At 28.9% G+C, this 16,836-nt stretch overlaps 4 protein-coding genes and 3 non-coding genes across 9 annotated transcripts; 2 read left to right on the plus strand and 5 right to left on the minus strand.

The window, feature by feature from the left end:
• Positions 1-200: 200 nt before the first annotated feature.
• On the plus strand, positions 201-3,362 carry LOC108546311 (UPF0687 protein C20orf27). 3 transcript variants are annotated; one of them, XM_017898325.1, is made up of 6 exons: positions 697-716; positions 811-951; positions 2,011-2,143; positions 2,257-2,394; positions 2,518-2,704; positions 2,777-3,362. In XM_017898325.1, exons 3-6 carry the CDS (start codon positions 2,064-2,066, stop codon positions 2,831-2,833), a joined length of 462 nt encoding a protein of 153 aa, XP_017753814.1. In that variant the 5' UTR covers positions 697-716; positions 811-951; positions 2,011-2,063; the 3' UTR covers positions 2,834-3,362. The 3 variants fall into 3 exon arrangements, with proteins under 3 accessions (XP_017753811.1, XP_017753813.1, XP_017753814.1); XM_017898322.1 differs by lacking the exons at positions 697-716; positions 811-951 and adding an exon at positions 201-324; XM_017898324.1 differs by lacking the exons at positions 697-716; positions 811-951 and adding an exon at positions 201-324 and having other exon boundaries at positions 2,011-2,128.
• A 661-nt stretch (positions 3,363-4,023) lies between these two features.
• Positions 4,024-5,818, minus strand: LOC108546314 (uncharacterized). Its single transcript, XM_017898328.1, has 4 exons — positions 5,718-5,818; positions 5,328-5,608; positions 4,864-5,097; positions 4,024-4,543 (listed from the first exon to the last, which is right to left on the minus strand). Exons 1-4 carry the CDS (start codon positions 5,758-5,760, stop codon positions 4,073-4,075), a joined length of 1,029 nt encoding a protein of 342 aa, XP_017753817.1. The 5' UTR covers positions 5,761-5,818; the 3' UTR covers positions 4,024-4,072.
• Positions 5,819-11,943: 6,125 nt separating this feature from the next.
• LOC108546338 (E3 ubiquitin-protein ligase RNF181 homolog) lies at positions 11,944-12,753 on the minus strand. Its single transcript, XM_017898356.1, has 3 exons — positions 12,569-12,753; positions 12,354-12,483; positions 11,944-12,243 (listed from the first exon to the last, which is right to left on the minus strand). Exons 1-3 carry the CDS (start codon positions 12,697-12,699, stop codon positions 12,202-12,204), a joined length of 303 nt encoding a protein of 100 aa, XP_017753845.1. The 5' UTR covers positions 12,700-12,753; the 3' UTR covers positions 11,944-12,201.
• A 1,493-nt stretch (positions 12,754-14,246) lies between these two features.
• On the minus strand, positions 14,247-16,836 carry LOC108546337 (thyrotroph embryonic factor). The gene is made up of 4 exons (XM_017898355.1): positions 16,719-16,836; positions 15,071-15,310; positions 14,569-14,750; positions 14,247-14,456 (listed from the first exon to the last, which is right to left on the minus strand). The coding sequence occupies exons 1-4, from the start codon at positions 16,825-16,827 to the stop codon at positions 14,247-14,249; spliced, it is 741 nt and encodes a 246-aa protein (XP_017753844.1). The 5' UTR covers positions 16,828-16,836.
• On the minus strand, positions 14,905-14,977 carry TRNAM-CAU (transfer RNA methionine (anticodon CAU)). Its single transcript has one exon. It is a non-coding gene; the product is annotated as a tRNA-Met (tRNA).
• Positions 15,562-15,634, plus strand: TRNAR-CCU (transfer RNA arginine (anticodon CCU)). The gene has a single exon. It is a non-coding gene; the product is annotated as a tRNA-Arg (tRNA).
• TRNAH-GUG (transfer RNA histidin (anticodon GUG)) lies at positions 16,259-16,330 on the minus strand. The gene has a single exon. It is a non-coding gene; the product is annotated as a tRNA-His (tRNA).

The raw sequence follows: 16,836 nt of genomic DNA on the forward strand, positions 1-16,836 counted from the left end.
TTTAATAGAATTATTCAACTATTATAAGTTAATATTGTAATTAATTTGTCCCCATATCAGAGAAGTAGATTTTATAAAGATTTGTTAACGAAATTTTCTATTTAAAGAAAAGAATAGAAATAGATGAAAATAGGATTCTTAAATAAAAACAGTGCTGCCATCAGTATCAATGTATTCAACTATTCGATGCGTTAAGCATCTATACTCATACATGCACTAACATATTAAAGAATAGCTTAGCGTTGTGTTGCAGAATATTAAATTAGTTGTGTGTAGCATGAAAGTACAACTGCCTCATTGCCTTATAAAACATGGGAGATAAAGGTAAAAGAATATTACTGTAATATATATCCATTTTTACTCTATATAGTTATTTTTATCACGATTAAGATTCATCCTGTATTTTACAGTACAAGTATATATTATTAGATATTACCAAATACCTGTGCTCCCATATATTGATTAATTGATATTTGAAATGATGGAAATATCAATACACCTTAAAATTTGTACGAAAAATTATGATTTCGCAATTTCTTTGATGCCGGTTGGTGCTTGACGTATTAGGTTAGGATACGCTCGTAATTGGGTCATTTGAAAGCGCGCCACTTCGAAAGTATCTGGTATCGAAAGAACTCTACATTGTTAATGCACTTCACTGGTATTGATTTGTTTCTTTAAAACACCTATCCTCTTATTTTGTATACTTATCGAGAGTGAGTTCTTTTATTATATCACGTTTCAAGATTTACTAAATTGCGTGGTCAACAGTTGATATCTAATCGACCTTCAACTTTTCATATTTTATAGGTTGAAAAATTTATCTATAGACTATAAAGTGACGAATATTATGCATCATTTAAGGAAAACTGTTATAATTACATTTTACGACACTTGGTGATGATCTAAATCAACATACTGACACACAAATACGTATATAAATTAAATAACGTACGTTTCTATGTCGTAACATATATTTTTGATTTTAATAGATTGTATTTATATTATATCATTTATACCAATAGTTTATTGAAATTAAAAATATCAAAATATTACGTAACCTTATATTTTTAAAATATTGACTGAAATATCATACAATATAAGGAAGACTATTTTTGCAACTTTCCTTGCAATTGAATTGATTTATGTGTTATTATTCAATTTATGTTCCCGCCTAAACATAATTGATTCTTTCTTATACGAGGGGGCGTGTAACTTCCCTAACTGGTAGTTAGTAGTTTATTGCGCAAACGCAGGAAAGAATTATGAAAGGAACTTGAAAATTTGTTTACCATTCGGAAAGATTCGATCTCAATTAACACGTTTCTTTAGATATTACTGCTGCTGTTTATATTTGTGTAATCTGTCAAATTGTTACTTTCATTAACTATCTTTGTTACGTTATCACATTAACACAATATAATAATATATGTTTGTTTTCAAACATGTTTTCATTCTAATTAATTTCTCGATTCTTCTCATACGAAGATAAGTAAGAAGTTAGTGGTTACGAATATACACAAATAATTTGATTTAGGCAGCATAAGTTACGGATTTTAAATAAAAGAATAAATTTGTAACGAAAATCAAAATTATTAATATAATATCATTGATACTTGATATTTGGCTCGGAAAAATAAAAAAAAAAAAAAGATTCCAAAATATAATATAATTATGACAGATATACTAAGAAGTTATATAAAAATAACATATTCATTACATGTCATAAAAAAATATTTTTTTGTTAAATTTAGGTAATAACATTACGCGCATTAATATTAACATGTAATGTTTAACGTAGTATTAGTGTTGATACTGTACGTCATTATAAATAAATAAGTTTACATTTCATGGAATAAAAGTAGAAAAGAGATCTCAAAATCACACGGTAATGCGTATTTCGGGGAAATTACCAATAATCATTCGTACAGATATGCATTTACATAATTTACATAAGATATACGATATGTATGGCATGACCTTTTCTTATTTGTTAAATCTTATATTTAGAGCACCACGTACACTTTAGTGGGGGAAGTGGGCTAGGAAAAGACAACAACATTATGATACAACCACAACGACATGGACAAATAGATGCTCATCTTGGATTTTTACAACTTTATCACAGGTTACATTTTCTTCTGTAAATATATTAAGAAATTAACATATCCTAATGAATAAAAATGAATTTCATTGAATTTAATATTAAAAACTTTTGATAAAATGTAATGTATCTTTTTGTAATTATCTTTTAAGATATCACGTGGAATTTTCGATTCCTTGGAATTTATGTGTACATAGAGACCGAAAGAGTTCCGCGCCAGCAATAATCTCGGGAAGTCATAATACTAATTGCCATATTATAGACCTGATACATGAAAAGGAAGGCCTAAGGTAAATCACTTATTACTACATTTCTTTATACATATATATTAAATTTTATGCATTTGCAAACAATTTCTTTTTATTTAAGATCCCCTAAATTTTTATTCCAATAAACTTCTATTTTTATAACAGGTTAAAAATAGAATTGTTTGCACATAAGGAAAAGATTTTAAAGGAAGAGGTGCAAATAATGTGTTGTAAGGGTGGAACTTCATTAAAGATCCAATTGAACGCACGCGTCTTGGGAAAAGGCAAGGGCACTCCATTATTAAGGAATGGAATACGCAGTATCGCCGTGGAACGATCAAATGAAGAAGAGGTCTCCGAGTAGATCTCGTTGATACTGATATTATTACTCGAATATTTAAGAGTCGAGTGTTTCTTTTCACAGGTGCTGGGTAGAAAATTGAAGGCATCTTTGAGCATGCAAAGCCAACAGGATCTCTAAATTAATACAGAGATCGAGGCACACCAAGCAATAGCGCATGTATCCAGTGGGAAACGTATAATGTGACAGGAGATAACACTGATGCACGAGAACATTCCTTATTTCGAACTTTAATCGTGCAAAACAATTATTAATGATCACCACTTTAGCTGTAAGAAAGTTACATGCACGTGTGTTCAATTTCAAGCATAATGCAATAAATATTTTATCTATCGAGATCATTTTAACTGCACAGTCTGTTTCAAATTGCACGGTATAAATTTCGAAATATGCAATGTTCAATATAAAAAAAGAGCTTCTCTTCGAATTTATTGCAATTGACCTAATTGCACAGGCCTATATCACAACCGCAGGACTTCTTTCTTCTCTTGTGTGGAGGATTATTATAATGATAATCTCGACGCAAGGAATAAAGTGTTCCTTTGATCGGCCTTTTTTTGGAAGATCACATCGAGATACGTATAAATACGAGCTATCGTTAAGTACCGCATTTGCCTACTGTTCCTTCTTAAACAAAAACGTATCACATAATGCCTATATATAAAAATCTATTACATCTTTTAATAGTTATTGTCGATCTATCTATAGTAACAAAATTGTATTTTATTATCGTTTTACATCGAGCATAGATTTTAAACGATAAGAATATATCACTAATCAAAAGTAAGTTTTGCGAATGACGATGCTGTTTTGTAATTCCTTGCTAAGCTGATACGAATTATTAAAATGGAAACGATTTCAACGAAATTTTTTTATATTATTAATTATTTCATATCAAACCCTATTATTTATATCTTTACTTGAAGGATAAAATTATAGTATCCCATTATTTACAAATAATGCATATATTCGAAAATAATTAGAGCACTTGGTAGCACTAAGAGAAATAGTTTAGAGTAACCAATTATTTTTGAAAAAATTATAAGTTCTTCACAATTTACGTTATACCAATGCGCATTTTACTAATTATAAATTTTTGCTTTTTAATGACTAAACTATTTAAGTTTTTACATTCATAGACGAGACTAATATAAAACAATTTATAATATAATACATTTGCTACATCTCGTACATATGACACTATGTTATTATTTCTAAAATTTGTATTCATCATTAATTTTATTTGTACATATAATAGCTAAAACTTACACAGCATCAACTTCAACATATTATTTAAAATGCGTATAAATCTGTAGTTTCACGAGGAATAGGGTATGTTGAAAAATTGTAAAAACCTCATCAACATCGGAAACTTGACTGTTTTGTGAGAATACCAGTCGGGCCATCAACAAATTCGCAAATGTTGAAACCGAGTTTGGCTAAAGGATGACAATTACTTCTAGGATTGCCCCACTTGCCCCTGAATGTCATCCAGGTAGGTAAGATACTATTATTCTTTTTCAGAAGCAATTCGATTTTCTTCCAAGTAGGCCAAGCAGTACCAAACCCACTTTCGTCATAGAGACGAGGTAATCTGACGAATTTGTGTTTCCCTGGTGCCGTCCAAAGTCCATGTGATCCTCGCGCACTAAACAATATCGGATGAGAGCCACCAGCAGTAAAAACTCTTTCGGGAAATATAGGTTTTTGAAAAATTCCTTTTCGTGTCTCTTGGCTCTCATATATAAAGGTTCCACTTCGCAGGTCGTAACGATAAAACGCGCCTGCGTCATGAGCAGACACATACATCGCTGATGGATAATTTGTATCCTGAATTTCAAAAAAGAAAAGGAAAATGGATTATTTTATATGGACTAATATAGAATAATAAAAATACAACACAAATACAATAAACATAATCTCTAAAATACTCTCATCTATACTGAAATTTGTACACGATTTTCTTGACAAATACATATAAAATTCTAATAAAAACACGAAGAATGACCCAAAATACAAATAATATGCAACAAATTTTGAGTCTTTTATTTACATATTATAACAATATAAAGACTTTTCAACATTTTCAATTTTTATTTAGAACAAAAAGAAAGTACTTTACTTTTTTCGAATTGACATGACAAACTTACCTTAAAGTAAAGACTCATGTGTTCCCAATCGCCCACGTGGTTACCATATTCTTTCAGTATTCCGAAGCATATCCCACCCACCGTAGGTATCGGCCAGCTACCAAAAAATCCAAGATCCAGAACGCAGACTACCTTTCCCTCGCTGAACGGATAGAACATCCAATAGGTCACGTGAAAGTGCAGCTTCCGGGACCTGTTCTCTTTTTTCTTCTTTTTCTCAAAATCGATAGATTTCTGCAAATGAATTCCTCATTATCTACTAAATCAACTAATCAATTAAACAATTTCTGAGAACTATTCATTATCGTAGACTACTTTTAATAGTTCTATTTTTCATTTTGATAACTATTGCTTCAATTAAGAAACAGAAACTTTTCTTTTATTTTATAAATTGTTTTCTTTTAACTTTGATTACTACTATTTGTCTTTCTAACTCATTTTTGTGATATTTTTATTTACTGTACCTCGAGGCTCTGTTTAACATCGCCTTTCCAAATCTTTCCTGGAACATCGTTAGTAAGGATCATGGACGATCCGAAATCATCGATCTGCAGCGCGTTCCTTGATGCTATCAGCGTCTCGTCCCCCTTTCTTCTCAACTTTCTTCCGTCTCTGACAGTCTTTAAATTTATCACGTCCGTAGAAGCGTCTGGAACAATGCAGTTCTTGATCACAGCATAAATCGGCACCGAACCGGATGGTTTTCGGCCATATAGGAATGACGATCGATTCCTCAACAGTATTTCTGTCAAAGTAAAATCGTTCAATCAATTTATTTTCCATAAATTTCATAAAATAGATTACATCGTTTTTTAATCTCATTTATATAATTTTTTTTATTATTTCTCATTTACCTACGTCGACTTTAGTGTGAAGATAGTCATCATTAGATTGCATATTGTCAAGGAATTCAGGTACCCCAAGGGGCAAAAAGAGTTCGCCAGGTGCAAGCCATACTAGAGGCGCCCAGTCTCGTACTAATCCTTTGACTGCAACACAATTTATTATAAATGGTAGAATGTCAATCAAGATAAGGAAAATGCATTATAAAAATAAGTAAATGAATTAAAAAAATGTAAGCTTAATTCTATCTTGATTATAAATTCATTGACATTAAATATATTTAGACTAAAACTAATATTTTTGTCATTAATTCTTTTACTTTATTACCAAAGATAGTAATATTCAAGAAACATTCAAGACTTTCGATCGAATATTAATTAGTAATTTATGTTATATATATAAATTAGTAATTTAATTAAAATTCGGAAAAATAAAAATTAATTATTGAATATAATTTACCTTCGCGTAAAATTTGTAATTATAATAACAATAATTTTATCATGTCTAAAATTAAATTACAATAATAAATGTAACCAAATACATAATATCCGTTCAAAGAAAATTGAACATGTCTGTATATAAAGAATATTCGGTAGTCCTTATAAAATTATTTAAACCCACTATATAATGGAAGAGAAACGCGAAAGAGCAAGCATAATATTGCACCCGAACGTGGATGACGATCATTGATGTTAATGACGTTATCGATGATAACATAATATGTTTATTAGAAAGCCAGTTCCTTCGAGCTGCTAGTTTCAGTATGTGCTACATATATTTAGGTAGAAAAAACGAAAAGCCTTAGGGGATTCTGCTTTCATTTCATTTTAAGAGAACAAGATTGTCGGATTTACGAATGTATGCATCTTTGTGCTACATGCTCTCACATTTGAATTTGTATTAAACTATTACCATCGTCTAAGATACCACGTAAGTGGTTAAAGAACTTGAAACCTCGTTAGAGGTTCGATAAAAGTCATAATAAATTTTATATAAATCTTCCATTTTACTTCACTTCTTCTTGCGATTAAATATAAAATTTGGAATAATGTAACTTCTGAATTTCTTACTCCTAATAAAAAAAAAAAAATTGATTAAGCTCGAACTGAGATGGATAAATACCATGAAGAATTTTTCATTTCGTCATTACCGCTAGGGGAAGCTTTCACCGTTGTTCACATGTCGACTCATCAGTATACTCACATCGAAATCATAATTATTATGTAGAACCGATAGGTGGTGCTACCATATTTGGTGTTACGGCATGTTTCCCATTATACTTCCGCAATTAAAGAACAGGCGCTACGAACGGGAACGAGTTTCTGTTTGTTTCTACTTTAACGCGGCGCTTACGTTGTCACTGAGATAATTATCCCGTTACTTAGATCAATCTGGGATAATTTAATTACTATTTGAACGATAATCCTTATGTATAACATGATCTTGTGACCCAGAAGCTTCGTTAAGGTATAACAGAATATTTTATCGTAATGCATACTACTAATTTTTCTCCTGGATCTTCGATCGAATTAATATAGAAAGACAACATAATCGTTTGGCGCTCGACCTAGCGGTTACGTGCTACACAGCACGATTCTTAAAAGTCACAAACCATAGATAACAAATATCTTGAAAATCTTTACATAGATTTGCATGTTGCAAGGAAAAAAATGAATTTCACCATAGGAATAAACTTTCTTAGAAAAAGCGGAAAGATATGGGGGCGCTAGTCAGCCAAAATAGAATTTATTTAATTATCGCGTATGCATGCGTATAAGACAAGAGAACTCGAAGATTAATGGAAACTCGTTTTGGCCTGCTTGACAATCGCGAAACCGGTCCAGAGAAATGGGACGATCGATTTTTAACCTTGCAACGATTCACTGCTGTGTGTTTTATTCTGTGAAAATAGATCAGCCAGTTTTAAAAAAGCGTAAACATTATGCTAAGTGTTAATTCGTTCATGCTAACTACGACGTGATAATTGGCGTAATCACCGGACGAAATAATTTCACCGTTAATCCAACAGCTCTTGAATGTGACTGGTTACCATGGAGACTGTGTCCCGATTCAACACGCTTTGGTGCTACTTTTACGAGCTTGTCGTCGCCTTTACAGTATCGTTTCTTCGATGGTAATTCATGAAATGACCGAACACTGATTCTTTTGTAAATGCTTGTGAATATCATAATTATCTAATCGTGATTATATTGAAATTATAGCACGAATAATAAAACGTGAAGAACTGTTACAAACCTTTTGAACTGTTGACACGGTTTATATTCAACAATAAATTATTTCATACCGTGAACATCCTGATTTACATAATGATAATATATTTTAAATGTGAAAATTTTTTGTATTGCTAAACAATGTTTTAATTTATTTATTTTGAGCACTATTAAATTATTATGTATATACTATAGTTGATTCCCATTATATTATACTCTGAATTATAATTACGAAAAATAGAAAAAGCGTTCATCGTGAAATTAAAACAATATTAATAATAAAATATTTTAATTCTTTTATTTTATTTCGGCTTACAAATATAAATGTAAATTTAGATAAGGACTGAAATATTTAATTTATTAATATTGGAAACGTTATATTAACCAACTATTCTCAATACTTCTTAGAAATACACTTGTTTAATTTCATAAAATGCACATAAATATACTTATACAATATTTTATAAAAATTACAGAAAATATTTCACTGTTTAAAATCAGAAAATTCTCACATCAAATCTCACATCAAATGAGAAAATTAGTAAAAGTGACAGTTGCTTAAATTTTGAATTCTTACTTCGCTCTTCGTCGACAGTTTCCGAGGTCACAATCATGCGAATAATGCACAGAATTAACAGCAGACACTGCATCGTATTCAACTTGTTCACGCATTTTGATAATCGAGTGCCAGAAAAGCCGCGAAATTCGAAATTTTTTAAGTGTTGGTCATCGTCAATGGACTATTTCCCGCCACCTTTATATCTCCATGTGTTGTCGTTACTATGGATCACCAGACATACGGTTAAAAATACACGGAAGTTAACGATCAACACCGATCGTCCTGCTACCAGCTAGAGTGTTTCTTGGGTAACTGACCGGTTCTCTTACATTCCCCGTACCGCTCACTGGACAAACATTACCGCCACTCGCAGCCATTGTGCATGCTGTTACGAGAATCCGAGGGAAATTGTAAACGTAACAAGTTAACCCTTCTATTTAGTTGAAAGTTTAAATTACGGTCGCGCGCTTTTCATTTTAAACGCATTATCCCATGAGCATGTACGCGCATAAATATGTATATAAAGAATTCACACGGTAAATACAAAACACTATTTGTTTGTTCAAATTTGACAAATTTGTAGTATTTTTAGTGACTTTTAATAGTATAATTATTTCTTATTGTATAACTTTTTCATGAATAATTCCGATATCTTATTAATTGGTTATTATATGACCATACGTAACCTCATTTTACTTATAAGTTTTTCTTAAATAATACATGTAGTGTAAGAAATTGTTTATTTTCGATTTCTAAAGAAAAGATTCTTACCGAATACAATTCATTAAACCGATGACATGAAATAATAACACAAAAAAGAATAGAAAGTCATCATAATTTATGGTTACGATTGCGAAAGGGATACAAATCAAGTGAACCGGAAACGACGGAAGCCATTTACGTTTAGTGAAAAGAAAAGCATTGCATACGTAGCATAATCATAAGTATTATATTTATAAATGCCATATTTGTATCGTTATCGTTCATATCTTTCAATATTTCTAATCTTTCACTAATTTCTTTCATATTTTACTATTTTTTTTTTTTTTTAAGGTTTCATAAGGTTTCATAAGCAGTTTGAACAATCTACAATTACTGCAATACTGCATCAAAATTATCGTGGCTTTACTTTCACTTCCACATTATCAAGGATAAACGTCATACATATAAAGAAGAAAAAAATTACTATTTTATAATACTTGTTTCTTATTTACAAATTATATTTACTTTATTTCATTTTTTACACAAAAACGTCTTCTATATTTTATATTTATAATTTTTATAACGCGCTTTATAAACTATCATTCGTAAGTTATACATAAGTTAACAACATTTTTTGCGTTCAAGTATAACATTTTTCAAAGTTTTTGTAATTTAATTTGATGATAATGTTATACTCTATAAGACAGCTAATTAAACATGAGTAAAATTTCGGTAATATGAATGAAATATTACACATGGAAATTATTGATCGCAATTTATAAAATATAGTAGTAATTTAAAAATTGCTTATCACAAGTATCACAATTACAAACCTTTAAGCTTAGCGCTGTCTAACAATTATAAATTACTTTTGTATTTATATTAATGAAAATTCAAATTTAATGCACTAATTGTTTTCATCGACTACAACATTAATGATAATAATTTAAGTTAATTAAAGAATGTATAAAACTGCTTATGATAATGTAGACAGTGATAAATTATAAAATTATATAAAGAGTAGAGCTGCACACATAATGGTAAAAGTATAAAATACAGTAAACATTAAACTATTAATAACTAAATTATATAGTGAAGTTATTTCAGTAAGCAATTAACACTTTTTAAAATATTATTTGTATTATGCAAATATAATTTCTGAATTCTTTTATTACTATATCTTATACAATAAAAATATTATATAATAATAACAATGTGTTATAAAGATATGAGCTATCTAAAAATCTTCCTACATATGCGTTACGTATATAAATTATGAATTTATAAACACACTGTTCTATATAAATAACTTACCAAAATAAGTTGCATATCTTAAGTAAATTTATATTAAATTTGAATTATAAATATTTCACTCTTTTACCTATTACTTTAATTACAAACTACATTATATACTTATACTTCCATGAGTTTATTGTACATTTATTTTCTAGTTGACAAAATCATAGCAATTGATATAACGTATATAACCCTGTATATATGCTGTGTTGAAAATATAAGGCATGCAACTTTGTTATAAATCATAGTTATTAATACAATGTAATGTTGCAACATTATAATGTTATTGTAATTGTCATTATCGTTAATGTAAGAAAATAACAAAATTGTTATGCATAATTATTATACTATTATTTTAGATATAACAATGTGGAAATTTTTCCACTCTTGACTTTTTAAATTGTAAAAATTATTTTATATTTTATTTGTAAATAATTGTTAATAAGTTTACTGGCAAATAGTGATATTTTTCTAATAAACTTTATTTTGTTATATTTATTGCGAACACGCGAGATAAATCAGACGCGCGTCGGGAACGAACTCGTAACACGCGAGTGAGCAAACGGCTAATACGCACGCATCACAGCTCTTGACACACCTCTGCACGCATGCTCGCACACATGCTAAGACGCATGCATTGTCTCTCACATCTTAACAATAATTATATAATTATTTATAAAAAATTTAATTTTAATGTAATTTAATGTTTACCAAATTTACCAAATATATTTTGGTTCAAACACAGCACATAAAATATAGTATTAATCAGAACATGTTAAGCTACGTGTCCACTTAAGAAGAAAACTATCGCGAGTTACTTTCGAGTGTATCTCACCAGTGAAGACTTCGTTTGAAAGTGGTTATCCGAAAGTATCGTTCGACTACTCAGAGTTAATGCATCGTGATTTACTCAGAAATAGTCACAATAATACATTGCTCTCGATCAGTTGTTAGCAAAATATGATACGATATGGAAGTGCTGAGGATGGAAGTGATGTACCCTCGTGTAAGTAAGAAAAAATATTGACTAAAAAAGCTTGGTAACAGAAATGAAATTATACAACTAATTTTAATTTATGCAGGAAGATCCGTGGAATATGGACACCAAATATAGAAACATTGAAAAAAAGAAAAATTTTATACGAAATCGCGTTGAAATTTAGCTACTCAAAAAAGAAAGTTTAACGCAAAATTCATAATTTACAAAATAAGACAAGTATACACAATAAAATTAATATAATCATTTTGTTATCGAAATTACAGATGTCATAAGAATTAAAAAAAAATTTAGCTTTATTTTCAAGATTTACAATTTTTAATGTCAGTATTGACACATGCTAATACCTAATACATAGGTCTCAATACCTATTGTAAGTACAAATAGTTTATAATTATTTATTGTGAATATTAATTATATATATCAATATTTTATGAAATTTCACTGACCGGCATCATGAAAAACTCTCTGACCTCGTTTCGTTTCTTTCTTCAATATTGCATAACTGTTCACTAGTCTTGGAAAAAACTAACTGAGTCTTACAAGTGAGTAAATTCCCTATAAATTCTTTTCTGTCATTTAACAAAAGCAGCTATCACAAGAAACTCTCAAATGGACACATAACTTTTTTTCTTTTTCTGTCTTCAACTCCATCTGACTCTTGCAATTTGTCTCATGGCAAGATATGAAATTTAGTGATCTGATATAAATTATTTAAATGTACGTCTGCAGAGTGGGCATGTTATTTTCAACTGTAAAATGACATCAAGTGTAATTTAAACTCATTGATTTATTTTTTGATAAAATAAAAAAACTCATAACTACAAAATATATTCATCATTATTGCGTTTATATTACTTACTGAAGTACACTGTTCTTTCCATGCTGTAATACACAACACATGAAATTTATGTGAGCAATCCAAGATACGTATAGGTTGATTGGGCAGTGGTTCCTGACATATTACACATTGTTCACTATTAGATGATATACTGAAAACATATATTATTTTAGGTTAGGTTATGCAGTTATGTTTTTATTATAAACTTATATGTAACTTATACGTAGAATACTTACTCAGAATAATACTCATGATTATATTGGTAAGAACTTTCTCCATTTTCTTCCTTATAATCTCCAAACATAAAATAAAGTAACGTACTTATGGCCAATCCAAGAAATATAGTTACAAGGACTGGAGACGCCATTTTTTTGGTATTAACAGCTTAAATAAATATAAAACACCTCACTGAATTTCATGAACTACTTGACAGCATAAATCTAAGTAATCTATCTTATCTACACAATACTAAAAATAAGTTTAAGCTATCACTATAATACGAACGAAATAAAAAATTATAGTCTCCACGGCATAGAAACGTAAATATCGGAATATCGTCTTTAATTTCATTTTTACTAAAATTATTATTAATAGATATTTAATATACAGCAAAATGCGTTATAATTATAATATTATGACTTATTATTCTTAGTCTTTTATGGAAGGTGATTAGGAATATATATGTAAAAAAAAAAGGGAAAAAATATAAAAATGTTAACAAAACATAAATATTTGATAAATTATGTATCAATAAAAATAAATATGACATACATCGTGAAACTGAAATAAAACATCTATTATTTTTCTTTTTAACAATTACGTAAAATCGAACCAATGGTACACAATCCAAATAAATTAAAGGAGAGGGAAATTTGAAATGTAGATTTGTATTCAATTAAATTCACAATATTTTTATTTTAAAATATTGCAAATAAAAAATGAATTTGTTAATTATTTGATTTAAAAATAATTACATAAAAAGTAATCGTTTTCAAATTTCTGTGAAATATTACTTTTTTCTTCTTTATTGTATGAATATTAAATGATAGTTGAAATTTAATTGTTGAGGTTAGGTGATTCTGACAGGAAATTAAAGGCTCATGAATTACACCAACACAATATATGCATATATATTTACTAAATAAATCAAAACAAGAAAACAGAATATACCTTTATTTCAGCAAAATAAAGTTTAAATAGTTTTATGTACGAAACGTTATATTACATCGAAAGCCGAAATAGTGATATCGAGTGCAATCAGTCATATGATCTCTTTTTGTTCTCGCAATCTTTAACTCTGTCATTAGTTGGTGACTCGTGTTTAAATTTACTCTTTTAATATTAACAATTGAATTTCAATTTCATTTTCAACATTTCAATTGTAATGTTGATTGAATTATATACATATAAAATATAGTATTTTAAACAATCATTATATAACAATAAAGCTATTTAATTTGTAATGAGTAGAATTTTATTTGTTAACAATTATAAAATGATACATTTATTCCTATTTACATGAATATTCCTACTTAATCTAAGAAAACGACAAAATCATATTTCTCCTGGCTTCCGACTAGAATGATATGCGCAAAATAATCAATTTTTGATTAATATGTCACATTCTAACTTTAAGATCTATTTAAGTAATCACTAAGTTTAGAAAATAAGATGTTTCATCTAATTAAATCGTTAATGAATAATTTTCTTATGTATTTTTTTTGTTCAAGTGAACTATATATGGATTGTTTGGACATAAAGATCATACAATTGAAAAATGTTTGATACGACAAACCTAACTGTGTAATTCAATATTATTTCATAAATTTAATGTGTTTTTCAATATAATTTTTATAAAATATTTGTTTAATTGCCAAAATATTTATCTATAATGTCTTCTTATTAATGGTATTTTCAAATTTTATAATCCAATGTTGCGGTCGAATGTGGAGGTGACAATGTAACAGGTGTTACTGAAGAAATCGAACGATCGATGGATTGCAGTGGTGATATCTGTTGCTTAATTAACATGTGTCGAAGACATTGAGCTTCCTCTCGAAGCGTTATCACTTGCGCCCTTAAAATTGCGTTTTCATGTTCCAACATTGTTGCTCGTAATGCAATCTATAATAAAATTTTTATTGCATTTAAATATAAATATATTATTTCTTTTGTAAGTAACAATATATAGTTTTAAGCATAATGAAGTGTAGTTTGAATATAAATTTTTACTCACATTATCTTCTCGAATCTTTCGAGCATCACGAGATTTTTTTGCAGCTTGATTGTTACGTTTACGTCTTTCATAATATTTCTCATCTTTTTGTTCATCCGGAATTGGTTTTTTTTCACTCCTAGGTCGTCTATGTACGCTTGTAATACTATTTGCCCCCAAAAAGTGGCGACTTACCATGCCATCTGTTTTACCGATATTTTATTAAATTAATACTAATCTCTGATTAAGCTATTTACTAAATTGTATTTATGGAATTATAAAATGTATCCCGTCCGAATATTCAATTATTATTAACATATATTATAAAAAGATAAAATATAACAACAAAAATCAACTTGCCCCGGGTGAGGATCGAACTCACGACCTTAAGATTATGAGACTTACGCGCTGCCTACTGCGCTACCGAGGCGGTTGATTACATACACTCATAATAAATAAATAATAGTGTGCGATTTATAAACACATTTTATAAAGTAAATAATCAAAAATAACGTCAACTTACTTGAATTGCTATTTGAAAATGTTGGAGGCACACTTATGGATTGCATTAATGGTGGCATTGTAGTTATGAACGGTGGTTGAAATAAAGATCCCGGAAGTGAAAATGTTGTTGACAAAGATGGGGGTGTTAATGACGATGATGTCCGGCCAATTGCTGTGTCTGGTGTGTTAGAACTTTCTAAACTGTTCGTATTTCCAAAGTTATAATCTTTAGAATTATATGGCTCGTATCTGCACAAATCTATAAAATTCATATATTTTATTATAATTTTCAATATCATACATTATAATAAAATATACATATTGTAAATTACTTTCTAATTTTTGAGTAATGTACTTAGTAGTCAAAATGTATACAATATATTAATGGAATTTGTTTATTTAATTTAATTATTTTTAAAAATATTATTCTTATACTAATAAATTAATTAGTTACATCTATATAAATTTATTATCTCATTGTATTTAGTATAAAGAGGAACAATATCAACAGCCCCTGTGGCCTAATGGATAAGGCATCGGTCTCCTAAACCGGGGATTGTGGGTTCGAGTCCCACCAGGGGTAATAAAAAAACATTTACTTTTTTCTTTTCCATAAAAAACAAAAAATTTTTTACTTATTACTGTATGAAAGGACATCGTATCGTCAGTAATAACTGAATGATCGTTACCATGTAAATGTATAAAGAAAAAGAAGAAAATAAATTTCTACAATTAAAATGAATAATTTACACGAAATCTAAAAACAAAATAAAAATTCAATTTTGAAGATACAATTTCACTAACATTAGATAAATTAAATACACAATTAATTTTACAGCGTTGAATACATATTGACAGTAGGTTCTTCTTAATTAACTGTGTTAATATGTTAATAAATAAACATTTATTAAGCAAATCTGAAAATCTATCTTCGTCAAAATAATTTTATCATTTCGTAATTACCTTTTCTATTACTGCTTTACTACGGATTATATTAATAACAATAACAGGGATATACGGAATTATATTCATGCATTCTATAAAGGAAGAAAAATTGGAACGTAAAAATAAATATTGAATTAAATAAATAGTGGCGAAAAAAATTAAAAATCAGTAAATAAATGTAGAATAAGTTTTTACTTAAAAGTGTTAAAAAAAAAATAATCCCTCTACCGTGACAATGTGTCATCAAATTGGTACCACACATTGCCGTGACCAGGATTCGAACCTGGGTTACTACGGCCACAACGTAGGGTCCTAACCACTAGACGATCACGGCTACTAGAGGAGTTGGAAAACGTCTGGAAATTGCCTTAACTCTAGTTGCATATTGACCAATATGTTCATTTGTCCATAAATTGACTTTTTAACTAAACAATGTATAAAATTGCATAATTAGAAGAAAATATAATTTAATAAATGCATAATGAAATTTATATATGTATATCAATTTGCATACCATGTTGATATATAAAAGATGTTACGTTCCTTCATTGTTTTGTTATTATAAAAGAAATAAAATCATAAACGTTTGCAAAGAAAAAGTAAACATTTTAGCAATACTTATATAATTATGAAATAAATGAATATAAAAAAAGTAAAAGATAAATTTCTGTGCAAAAAATAAAACAACAGAGTGTAAATTGATCAAAAATCCGCAAAAATACCTGAAGTTGGTGCAAATAGACTATAGCTTCTTAAGAAATGCAAAGCAGAAACCGCGCCTGACACTGCGCTTCCGCTACAAATTGTTCTTGCATGCGCGTGAGAGCTCATTCCTCTAAA

The sequence above is a fragment of the Eufriesea mexicana genome, unplaced genomic scaffold (assembly GCF_001483705.2).
Source record: "Eufriesea mexicana isolate 0111107269 unplaced genomic scaffold, ASM148370v2 scaffold657, whole genome shotgun sequence".
Lineage (NCBI taxonomy): Eukaryota > Metazoa > Arthropoda > Insecta > Hymenoptera > Apidae > Eufriesea > Eufriesea mexicana.